Source organism: Heptranchias perlo, chromosome 11 (assembly GCF_035084215.1).
Source record: "Heptranchias perlo isolate sHepPer1 chromosome 11, sHepPer1.hap1, whole genome shotgun sequence".
NCBI classification, from domain to species: domain Eukaryota; kingdom Metazoa; phylum Chordata; class Chondrichthyes; order Hexanchiformes; family Hexanchidae; genus Heptranchias; species Heptranchias perlo.
In genome coordinates, this window is record NC_090335.1 from 17,691,422 (window position 1) to 17,703,715 (window position 12,294).

At 42.9% G+C, this 12,294-nt stretch overlaps 1 protein-coding gene across 1 annotated transcript in view; it reads left to right on the top strand.

Annotated features, from left to right (window-relative positions):
• Positions 1-12,294, top strand: part of wwc3 (WWC family member 3) — a 227,917-nt gene that overhangs the window by 191,149 nt on the left and 24,474 nt on the right. The window contains exons 12-14 of the mRNA XM_067992638.1: positions 3,648-3,768; positions 7,284-7,361; positions 9,508-9,594. Coding sequence (XP_067848739.1) covers positions 3,648-3,768; positions 7,284-7,361; positions 9,508-9,594 — 286 coding nt within the window. The remainder of the gene's footprint in view (positions 1-3,647; positions 3,769-7,283; positions 7,362-9,507; positions 9,595-12,294) is intronic.

Consider the following 12,294-nt stretch of genomic DNA (forward strand, 5'->3'; position numbering starts at 1 on the left):
GTGTGCTCCTCTGAGCCCCACAAGGAAACCTCTCCTGACCCGGCTTCCCTCCCTCTTTCCCAGACCACAATCCTCTCCAGACCCCCCCCCCCCCCACCATCCCCCTCAACCACTTACCTTATACTGGGGACCGTTTCCTAGGGTCCCCGGCGGTGGCCCAAAGTCCTGCTCCCATCCATTGACTCGATAATGTTTCCCTCCAGGTTCGGGCAGGAGGCCGCAGAGTTAAAATGGCCTGGGACTCATGCACTTCCAGCCCACCCCGATCCATGCGCACTGAACTGAGTCTGAGAGTTCAAATTGGAGCTGTAGTGTTTCTTCTCCCAGTAGGTTCCCATCTTGGCTTTACGCTCGATTGTGCGTTAATCCAGTCCTCGTTTCAATCCATGGTGAGTTAATCCAGCCCTCGTTTCAATCCATGGTGAGTTAATCCAGTCCTCGTTTCAATCCATGGTGAGTTAATCCAGTCCTCGTTTCAATCCGTGGTGAGTTAATCCAGTCCTCGTTTCAATCCATGGTGAGTTAATCCGGTCCTCGTTTCAATCCATGGTGAGTTAATCCGGTCCTCGTTTCAATCCGTGGTGAGTTAATCCAGTCCTCGTTTCAATCCATGGTGAGTTAATCCAGTTCTAGTTTCAATCCATGGTGAGTTAATCCAGTCCTCGTTTCAATCCATGGTGAGTTAATCCAGTTCTAGTTTCAATCCATGGTGAGTTAATCCAGCCCTCGTTTCAATCCGTGGTGAGTTAATCCAGTCCTCGTTTCAATCCATGGTGAGTTAATCCGGTCCTCGTTTCAATCCATGGTGAGTTAATCCAGCTCTCATTTCAATCCATGGTGAGTTAATCCAGCCCTCGTTTCAATCCATGGTGAGTTAATCCAGCTCTCATTTCAATCCATGGTGAGTTAATCCAGCTCTCATTTCAATCCATGGTGAGTTAATCCAGCTCTCATTTCAATCCATGGTGAGTTAATCCAGCTCTCATTTCAATCCATGGTGAGTTAATCCAGTCCTCGTTTCAGTCCATGGTGAGTTAATCCGGTTCTAGTTTCAATCCATGGTGAGTTAATCCAGCTCTCATTTCAATCCATGGTGAGTTAATCCAGTCCTCGTTTCAATCCATGGTGAGTTAATCCAGCTCTCATTTCAATCCATGGTGAGTTAATCCAGCTCTCATTTCAATCCATGGTGAGTTAATCCAGCTCTCATTTCAATCCATGGTGAGTTAATCCAGCTCTCATTTCAATCCATGGTGAGTTAATCCAGCCCTCGTTTCAATCCGTGGTGAGTTAATCCAGCCCTCGTTTCAATCCGTGGTGAGTTAATCCAGCCCTCGTTTCAATCCGTGGTGAGTTAATCCAGTCCTCGTTTCAATCCATGGTGAGTTAATCCAGCCCTCGTTTCAATCCATGATGAGTTAATCCAGCCCTCGTTTCAATCCATGGTGAGTTAATCCAGCCCTCGTTTCAATCCATGGTGAGTTAATCCAGTCCTTGTTTCAATCCATGGTGAGTTAATCCAGTTCTAGTTTCAATCCATGGTGAGTTAATCCAGTCCTCGTTTCAATCCATGGTGAGTTAATCCAGCCCTCGTTTCAATCCATGATGAGTTAATCCAGTCCTCGTTTCAATCCATGGTGAGTTAATCCAGTCCTCGTTTCAATCCATGGTGAGTTAATCCAGTCCTCGTTTCAATCCGTGGTGAGTTAATCCGGTCCTCGTTTCAATCCATGGTGAGTTAATCCAGTTCTAGTTTCAATCCATGGTGAGTTAATCCAGTCCTCGTTTCAATCCATGGTGAGTTAATCCAGTTCTAGTTTCAATCCATGGTGAGTTAATCCGGTCCTCGTTTCAATCCATGGTGAGTTAATCCAGTCCTCGTTTCAATCCATGGTGAGTTAATCCAGTCCTCGTTTCAATCCATGGTGAGTTAATCCAGTTCTAGTTTCAATCCATGGTGAGTTAATCCGGTTCTAGTTTCAATCCATGGTGAGTTAATCCGGTCCTCGTTTCAATCCATGGTGAGTTAATCCAGTCCTCGTTTCAATCCATGGTGAGTTAATCCAGTCCTCGTTTCAATCCGTGGTGAGTTAATCCGGTTCTAGTTTCAATCCATGGTGAGTTAATCCAGCCCTCGTTTCAATCCATGGTGAGTTAATCCGGTCCTCGTTTCAATCCGTGGTGAGTTAATCCGGTCCTCGTTTCAATCCATGCTGAGTTAATCCAGTTCTAGTTTCAATCCATGGTGAGTTAATCCAGTCCTCGTTTCAATCCATGGTGAGTTAATCCAGTTCTAGTTTCAATCCATGGTGAGTTAATCCGGTCCTCGTTTCAATCCATGGTGAGTTAATCCGGTCCTCGTTTCAATCCATGGTGAGTTAATCCAGTCCTCGTTTCAATCCATGGTGAGTTAATCCAGTTCTAGTTTCAATCCATGGTGAGTTAATCCGGTTCTAGTTTCAATCCATGGTGAGTTAATCCGGTCCTCGTTTCAATCCATGGTGAGTTAATCCAGTCCTCGTTTCAATCCATGGTGAGTTAATCCAGTCCTCGTTTCAATCCATGGTGAGTTAATCCGGTTCTAGTTTCAATCCATGGTGAGTTAATCCAGCCCTCGTTTCAATCCATGGTGAGTTAATCCGGTCCTCGTTTCAATCCGTGGTGAGTTAATCCGGTCCTCGTTTCAATCCATGCTGAGTTAATCCAGTTCTAGTTTCAATCCATGGTGAGTTAATCCAGTCCTCGTTTCAATCCGTGGTGAGTTAATCCGGTCCTCGTTTCAATCCGTGGTGAGTTAATCCAGTTCTAGTTTCAATCCATGGTGAGTTAATCCAGCCCTCGTTTCAATCCGTGGTGAGTTAATCCGGTCCTCGTTTCAATCTATGGTGAGTTAATCCAGTCCTCGTTTCAATCCGTGGTGAGTTAATCCAGTTCTAGTTTCAATCCATGGTGAGTTAATCCAGTTCTAGTTTCAATCCATGGTGAGTTAATCCAGTCCTCGTTTCAATCCGTGGTGAGTTAATCCGGTCCTCGTTTCAATCCATGGTGAGTTAATCCAGTTCTAGTTTCAATCCATGGTGAGTTAATCCGGCCGTTGTGATGTTCTCCATTCTTTAATAACTTTGTTGAGAACCCAACTGGCTGAAATCAAATGTTTCTTTGATAACGCTCCTGTGAAGCACCTTGGGACGTTTTACAACGTTAAAGGCACTATATAAATGCATGTTTTTGTTGCTGTTGAAACGTGGACATGTTTTATATTGTGTTTTATGGACGTCGAGGAGACCCGACTGTTAATTGTATGGTTTGTATCAATTGGGGTTAATTGTATTCAGGTGGAGGGTATCGATTGGGGACTCTCTTGGATCCTTTTTACAGGAGAGCTTAGCTAGGGTGGGGGTGCAAGAGGAAACTCTGTGAATAAAGGCTTGGAAGCAACAAAAGGCCAGGCTCTAGCATTCTTTCCTTCACCACATGGCTATCCAGTTTTAACACTGACTGGTGCATTAGCTGTTTAGGTGTTGATAACAGTTACTGATGATGTAGCATCATTAGAAACGAATGAGAAAGGTTTTAGCTACCCTGTATTTTCATTGACATGGCTTGGTGACCATATTAATATACCGTGTCGTCTCTCTTTGTTCTAGTGGTAACCCTGCGTACGGACAGAGCCACTAAAGCAGGGAGAAGAGTGAGAAGAGTTTCCACAGGTTTATCAGACGATTCTCTCGCTACAGACAGTGGAGTCTTTGAAGCGTTAAATAAAAGGTGATGAAATTATTTTTCTGGGCGTCAAAAAAGGGGGGTGGGATCAACATCTACAGCTGGTGTTTTACAAGTGTGCATCTCCCTTCGAATCCTGACTGCCTACGAAAGGAGCCATTGCAATATTTTGCCTCTGCCACCCCACCAAGCAGCCTTCTCACCTTGTGCAATCTGTGCTGCAGCCTGATGTGTTGCTGGCTTTTTTATGATCAGAGTGCATTCATCAGATCAGTTCAAACGATAGCCTTTGCAGTTTTTTTTTGGTGAATTTTAGAACAGTGGGCTGCCTCTTTCTCTCTCTCTCTCTCTCTCTCTCTCTCTCTGTGGAGTTGTCAATAGTTGCAATTTCTGTTTTGCCCATTGTAAACATGCAATTAATCATCATTTTTAAGGTTGATGAGAGTGCAGTCAGTGGCCCCTGAAATTCAATGGAGGTTCTGGGGGTATTCCACCAGAACTCCCACAGGAAACCACCAAACCCCCCCCCCCCCCCCACCCCGCTCCCTGAGGAAAGGGCCATTTTTAGCTGATTTTAGGGGGTTTTTGCTGCCCTCCTGTGGGAGTTACCTCCTCTGACCGAGCATCCTTGCTGTTGCCCCTATCCCTGGAGAAGGTTGTACCACTGGGATGATGCCATCTCCCACTTGATCGCAGGTCATGCCATTACCCCTCCCTCCCCTCTGTCCCAATGTCCGGTTGAGATGCTGTTGCTTCTTCTGTCATTGGTTTCCTGACAATCTTATCCCCATTTGTCCCAGTGTCCCTGATAATGTTGTTCCTAAACATCCTGGCATCTCTGTCAATGATGTCTCCCCAACCCACCACCTCCATCCTCCAATTCCTATCACATTGGTCCCTTCTGCTGCCCACTGACCTCATAGCAGCATTCTGGGAGTTGCTTGTCTTCCAGCCTAGCGCCCTGGCTAGATCTAATCCCCACGGTCCCAGCATTCCAAGTGAAACCATTCGCTTTAGTCCCAGCAACCCCCCACCCCCACCCCCCGCCCCTGCCGATCTATCCCGACTGACTCTGCCCTGGCGAGTATTGTGATTACATTTCCCCCTCCTTCACCATTGCCAGTGTTGTGCTGCTTGAAGACTCGTTAATCTCCAAAGGTCATCCATGCACTTGAATGTTGGTGAAATGGATCTCAGTTCTGTGCAAAGAAGAAGCCCATGGAGACATTTTGCTGAACTGTAATACAGTCCTCTCAAACGATAAACATTAATGGGATCAGAGCATTAATCCTTCTTCCTCTTCCATGCTTAAAGTCACATGAGGCAGCCCATTTCTTCCACTGCTTCTACATCCAGCAGATGAGTTGTTTCTGTACAGAATCATCGAATCTTACAGCTCAGAAGGAGGCCATTCAGTCCATCATGCCTGTGCCGGCTCTTTGAAGGAGCTGTCTAATTTAGTCCCACACCCCAGCTTTTTCCCCATACCCTGGAATTTAGTCCTCTTCAAGTACATGTCCAATTGCCTTTTGAAAGTTCCTTTGGAATCTGCTTCCACCATCTGCGCTCCAGAGCTTAACAAGCCTTTGTGTGAAAGAATTTCTCCTCATTTCCCCTCTAGTTCTTTTGCCAATTATTTTAAGTCTATGATCTCTGGTTACTGACCCACTTGCCAGAGGAAGCAGTTTCTCCCTACTTGCTCTATCAAAACCCTTCATATTTTGAATACCTCTATTAGGTCTCCCCTTAACGACCTCAGCTCTAAGGAGTATAATCCTAGCTTTTCCAATCTCACCACATAATTGAAATCCCTTATCTCTGGTATCATCCTAGTAAACCTCCTCTGTACCCTCTCCAAGGCCATGACATCCTTCCTAAAGTGAGGTACCCAGAATTGTGCACAATACTCCAACTGAGGCCTAACCAGTGATTTGTAAAGGTTTAGCATGACTTCCTTGTTTTTGTATTCAGTGCCCTTATTTACAAAGCCAAGTATCCCATACGCTTCCTTAATCACCTTATCAACTTGCCCGGACACCTTCAAAGATTTGTGAATATGCACCCTCAGGCCCCTCTGCTCTTGTACCCCCCTCAAAATAGTACCATTTAGATTATACTGCCTCTCCATATTGTTCTTCCCAAAGTGCATCACTTCACACTTATCCGCATTAAATTGCTTCTGTCATATGTCTGCCCATTTCACCAGTCTGTCAATGTCCTCCTGAAGTCTGCTGCTATCTTCCTCACTATTTACTACATTGTCAAGTTTTGTATCATCTGCAAACTTCAAAATTCCCTATACCCAAGTCCAAATCATTTATATATAACAAGAAAAGCAATGGTCATAATACCGATCCCTGGGGGATCCCACTTCTCTCCAGTCAGAAAAGCATCTGTTCACCACTACTCTCTGCCTCTTATCCCTTAGCCAATTACGTGCCCAAGTTATCACCATCCTTTTAATCCTATGTACTTCTAATTTCCAAATAAGTCTGTTATGTGGTACTTTATCAAATACCTTTTGAAAGTCCATATATACAACATTTACTGCACTACCTTCATCAACCCTCTCTGTTACTTCATCAAAGAACTCAATTAGGTTAGTCAGACATGATTTGCTTTAATAAATCCGTGCTGGCTCTCCTTAGTAACCCATGCTTCTCCTAGTGAGAATTAATTTTGTCCTTGACAATGGTCTACAGTAGATTTCCCACCACTGACGTTAGACTGACTGGCCTATAGTTAGCAGGTTTATCCCTCTCCCCTTTTTTGAACAGGGGCATAACATTTGCAATCCTCCAGTCCTCTGGCACCACTCCCATATCCAAGGAGGATTGAAAGATTGTGGTCAGAGCTTCTGCTATCTCCACCCTTGCTTCCCTCAGCAACCGAGGACGCTTCCCATCTGGACCGGGTGACTTGTTAACTTTGAGTGATGCCAACCTATTTAGCACCTTCTTTCTATCTATTTTTATCCTACCCAATATCTCCACTCCCTCCTCCTCTACTGCAACATTAACTTCATCCTTTTCTTTTGTGAAGACAGATGCAAAGTCCTCATTCAGTACCACAGTCATGCCCTCTGCCTCCACAAGAAGATTTCCTTCTTTGTCCTTAATCGGCCCCACCATTCCTCGAACTATCCTTTTACTTTCTATTTGTTTATAAAAGATTTTTGGGTTCCCATTTATGTTACCCACTAATCTTTCCTCATAGTCTCTCTTTGCCCTCCTTTTTTCTTTAACATGGCCAGGTTGTTAATCTAACCAGGAGAGACAGGCTAGATTCAATAGGGTGAGGGGTATCATCACTCCTCTTCCATCAGACGGGAGTACCCCACTGAATTCGGAGACCAGAACTCTCATCTCTACTACCGTCTGGAGTAGGGCTATAAAACCATAACCTTCTAGCTCAGAGGCAGGAACGCTACCACTGAGCCAAGGCCCACTCCAGACCACTAATTATCGGTTCACGTGCAAACAGACCTCTGTGATAAATGTGCTTATTTGCTTTATGTTTTATAATTCTGTGTATTAGTGTTCAAATGTTTTTCTTCGCAGGCCTGAGGATGCAGAAGAAACTCTATACGATAATAGTTCCATCACATTCGACCCACCACAGATTAAAATGGGACTTGTGTAAGTGTCTATCAATACTGGGCTTGCCTAACGACACCCAGAGATTTTAGTCCGTGTCCATTATCTTGAACTGAATAAATTTTGTTTGCTGTTATTGGGAGGTGTATTTTCTCGGATTGCTTGAGCATTTAAAAAAAAACATATGCACTGAGTTTGTGGGCAATATTTTATAGCGGATTCTGGAGGAAGGCATCAATGAGTCATAGAACAGCAATTCAATAGAAGATATCCTAAACCATGAAGGCGAATCTCAACCTGGCTTATTCAACACCCAATATATAATATAATATTTGGGAGGCAGCTAAGTGTTTTCACAAATAACATTAATGGCTGATGGTTCAGTTCGATGTTGAGTGTATCTGTGTTAACGTAATGGTGCGTGATGTAGGGACTCGGGATAATGTACTTCAAGGAGGAACTTGCCATTGCTACTTGGTCTGGCCTACTCCAGTAGTTGACTCTAAATAAATAAGAGAAAATGTTTCCACTTGTGGGGGAGGCCAAAACTAGGGGCCATAAATATAAGATTGTCATCAAGAAATCCAATAGGGAATTCAGGAGAAACTTCTTTACCCCGAGAGTGGTGAGATTGTGAAACTTGCTACCACAAAGAGTAGTTGAGGCGAATAGCATAGATGCATTTAAGGGGAAGCTAGATAAGCACATGAGGGAGAAACAAATGATGGATATGCTGATAGGATTAGATGAAGAGGGGTGGGAGGAGGCTCGTGTGGAGCATAAACGCCGGCATAGACCAGTTGAGCCGAATGGCCTGTTTCTGTGCTGTAGGCTCGACGTAATTCTATGTAATACCCTCAGGGCAAGAAGGGATTTGCCACCAAAAGCACCTTGCTGGTGTGGCCCACATCCCAGGAACAAACTTTGAAAAAATACCAGGTCATTTTTAATGGTGAATTATAGAAATGATATAACCGAACGTGACTCCTTAACAGCAACATCGATGTAGTAAATGAGCTATCGGTATGAGCTAAGTAATCATAGAATGCACCATTTTATTCTTGTACAACAGTGGTGACAGGGTTAATTTAATTTCCCCCTCACCTTTTAAGGGACAAATTGTAATAGGGTGTTGCTGGAACCTGAGGCTAGATGACAAAGATTTGTTGTTCCATGGGCCAGCATTAGAAGATGGTGACTATATACAGTTACGGGCACCTTATCGACCAGCATCAACTGTCCTTTTTTTGCAGTTGTCCTTATTTTTAAAATGGTCATAGAATGTACTGTAAAAATTTTCAGTCGAATGGGGAATTCTTTACCCAGCATCGATAGCGACAGAGAAACCGCTCTATCCCTGGAACAGAGCCATGCACGCATTCAATCGCAGAGATCGAGCGGCTTCTCAGCCGCTGTGGATACTGGGTAATGAGCTTCCCATTCCATAAAAGCCGTTTCTTTCACAAAACTCGCTGCCGCCTTGCGCTGACCTGCGTATCCCATGTTTTAAGTTGTAAATGGGCTTGGTGTATTGAAGGCTGACCGTAGTTCATAATTTGCGAGTGTCTGTGGTTTCAGAGTGCCTCTTGTATATTTTACCATGCAAGTTATTTGGGTCTCTCAATAAGCGTCCGTATTTTGCAGGCGTCCGTTTTATGGGAATATCTGTTTATACAGATTTCAGTGTATGTATACGTCAGCTGTGGCCCAGTTGGTTACATTCTCACCTCTAAGTCGAGAGGGGCCTTGGGTTCAAGTCCCACTCCAGAGACTTGAGCACAATATCTAGGCTGGCATTCCAGTACAGAGAGAGTGCTGCACTGTCGGAGGTGTTGTCTTGCAAATGAGATGTTAAACCAAGACCCCATCTGCCCTTTCTGGTGGATGTAAAAGATCCCACAGCACTATCTTGAAGAAGAGCAGAGGGAATTCTTCTTGGTATCCTGGTCAATATTTATCTCTCAACCAACATTACTAAAAAAAACAGATAATCTGGTCATTATCTCATTGCTGTTTGTGGCACCTTCCTGTGTGCAAATTGGCTGCTGCGTTTCCTCCATTACAACAGTGACTGTACTTCATTGGCTGCAAAGCGTTTTGGGATGTCCTGAGGTCAGGAAAGGCACTATATAAATGCAAATCTTTCTTTTATTTGACAAGTATGCTTATAAACCTTTTGTATCTGTAGGTATGACGACCGGGATGAATGCTTGATAGTTCACGTGCTACAGTTAAGGAATCTTGCTGCTCTACAGGTGAAAGAAGGGAACAAAGTGTAAGTTGGAAACCATCAAATATGTACTTTTTATGACTGTGTTGTTGCATTTTATAGAGCTGACCTTTTTCTTTCTACAGTCCAGTGCCAATGTTGACTTTGTTTCCATATTTAAAACAAATCTCACATGATGCCAATGGCACTTATTTTTGATAAAAGAAGATAGTTGTTACCCAATCATTCAAGGTCCTTGGTGTCAGCCATGGCCCAGTTGGTCGCTCTCTTGCCTGAGTCAGAAGGTCGAGGGTTCAAGTCCTACTCCAGAGACTTGAGCATACAATCCAGGCTGCCACTCCAGTGCAGTGCTGCACTATCAGAGGTGGTGTCTTTAGGATGAGACATTAAACATAGGCCCCATCTGCCCTCTCAGGTGGATGTAAAAGAACCTATGGCACTGTTCGAAGAAAAACAGGGGAGCTCTCCCATGGTGTCCTGGCCAATATTTATCCCTCAACCAACATCATTAAAAAACAGATTATCTGGTCGTTATCACATTGCTGTTTGTGGGACCTTGCTGCGTGCAAATTGGCTGCCATGTTTCCTAAGTTACAAACAGTGAAAGTACTTTCAAACGTACTTCATTGGCTGTAAAGTGCTTTGGGACATCCTGAGATTGATCATTTGTTCTTTCTTTACTTCATTAATAGTGTTGGTGTTGGTGCAATAGTTGCCTTCTCAAAGCACCACAGTGCATGATGCTAGAACAGCAGGACAGATCAGGAGCAGGATCCCTATCCAATTTTTCTCCTTTCAAATCTGGGGCCGCTGAAGCTTGGCCACACACTGGAAAATCTCTCAAAGTTTATTTGGAGTTTCTATGCAGGCAAGGTCAAGGGAAAAATACCATCCAAACAAAGCATTCAATTTTTTTTTTTGAGTAAAATTTGTAACCTCTTTAATCTTAAGTATCAGGGAAGGTAAACAGAGAAAACATTTTGACAGACAATGAGCTAGACCAGCAGTGGGAAATATATAAAATGGTGATTAATAGAATTCAGGAGAAATATATCCCTCTAAAAAACAAGAACAAACTAGTCAATAATGAAACACTTTGGATGAATAAAGGGATAAGGGTAAAATTGAAACTAAAGAAAAAGTCATACTCTAGTTATATAGACAATAAAGGAGAGGATGACAAAAGGGAATACAAAGAGGTTAGGAAAGATGTCAAAAAAAAGTTAGGAAAGCAAAGACGAACCACGAAACTAAATTATCAATGAATATAAAAAGAAGTAGTAAAGTATTCTACAGATACACAAATAACAAAAGAAAAACCAGGATAGGGATAGGGCCACTAAGGGATGCACAAGATAAACTCATAAATAATGACAGCGAAATGGCAGAAATATTGAATAGTTACTTTGCCTCAGTATTTACCAGGGAGACTAACATGGTGGGCCTGACATTAGAAGAAGAGAACAAAAAAGATATAAAGACATTTAAGATAGAAAGGGGGGAGATAATTGATAAACTAATCAAACTTCAGATGGATCGCATCCATGCATATTAAAATAAGTTAGGGAAGGGTTAGCAGAGGCACTATTACATATATATAAAAATTCGTTAGAAAAGGGAATAGTGCCAGAGGACAGGTGGACAGCTAATGTGATTCCTACATTTAAAAAGGGAGATGGAACAAGTCCAGAGAACTAAAGACCAGTTAGCTTAGTGTCAGTGATAGGAAAGATAATGGAATCTTTACTCAAAGATGTAATTTAAAAAATCATCTAAAAAATGAAAATAAAACAAAGAATAGTCAGCATGGATTTCAGAAGGGAAAGTCATGCTTGACCAATCTTATTGAATTCTTTGAAGAAGTAACAGAAAGTATAGACAAGGGTAGTGCAGTAGATTTAATATATTTGGATTTTCAAAAGGCCTTTGATAAGGTGCCGTATTGTAGACTCATGACTAAGGTCACAACATGTGGAGCTAGGGGACAGTTAGCAGGATGGATAGCAAGTTGGCTACAAAACAGAAAACAGAGAGCAAGGGTAAAGGGTAGCTACTCAAACTGGCAAAAGGTGGGACGCTGTGTTCCACAGGGATCAGTGCTGGGACCACTGTTGTTCACAGTTTACATTAACGATTTGGACTCGGGAATCGGAAGTACAATTTCAAAATTTGCAAATAACACCTAACCTACAAAGGAAGAATGTGTCAAGATGCAAGAGGACATTAATAAACTTGCAAAATGAGTGTGTAATTGGCAAGTTAATTTCAATATAATTAAGTGCGAGGTAGTGCATTTTGGTAGGAAGAACAAGGAGGCCACGTATTGCTTGGATAATAAGAGTCTAAATGGGGTAGAGGAACAAAGGGATCTAGGGGTACAGGTACACAAATCATTAAAAGTAGCGACACAGGTTAAAAAGCTATAAAAAGGCAAACCAAGCACTGGGGTTCATTTCTAAAGGGATAGAATTGAAAAGCAGAGAAGTTATGTTAAATTTGTATAGAACCTTGGTTAGACCACACTTGGAATATTGTGCACAGTTCTGGTCTCCATATTATAAAAAGGATATAGAGGAATTGGACAAGGTGCAAAATAGATTCACAAGGATCATACCAGAACTGAGAGGATATACTTATCTGAAAAGGCTAAACAGGCTGGGGCTCTTTTCTCTATCAGGCTAACCTGATAGGGGTCTTTAAGATAATGAAAGGGTTTGATAGCGTAGACGTAGAGAAAATGTTTCC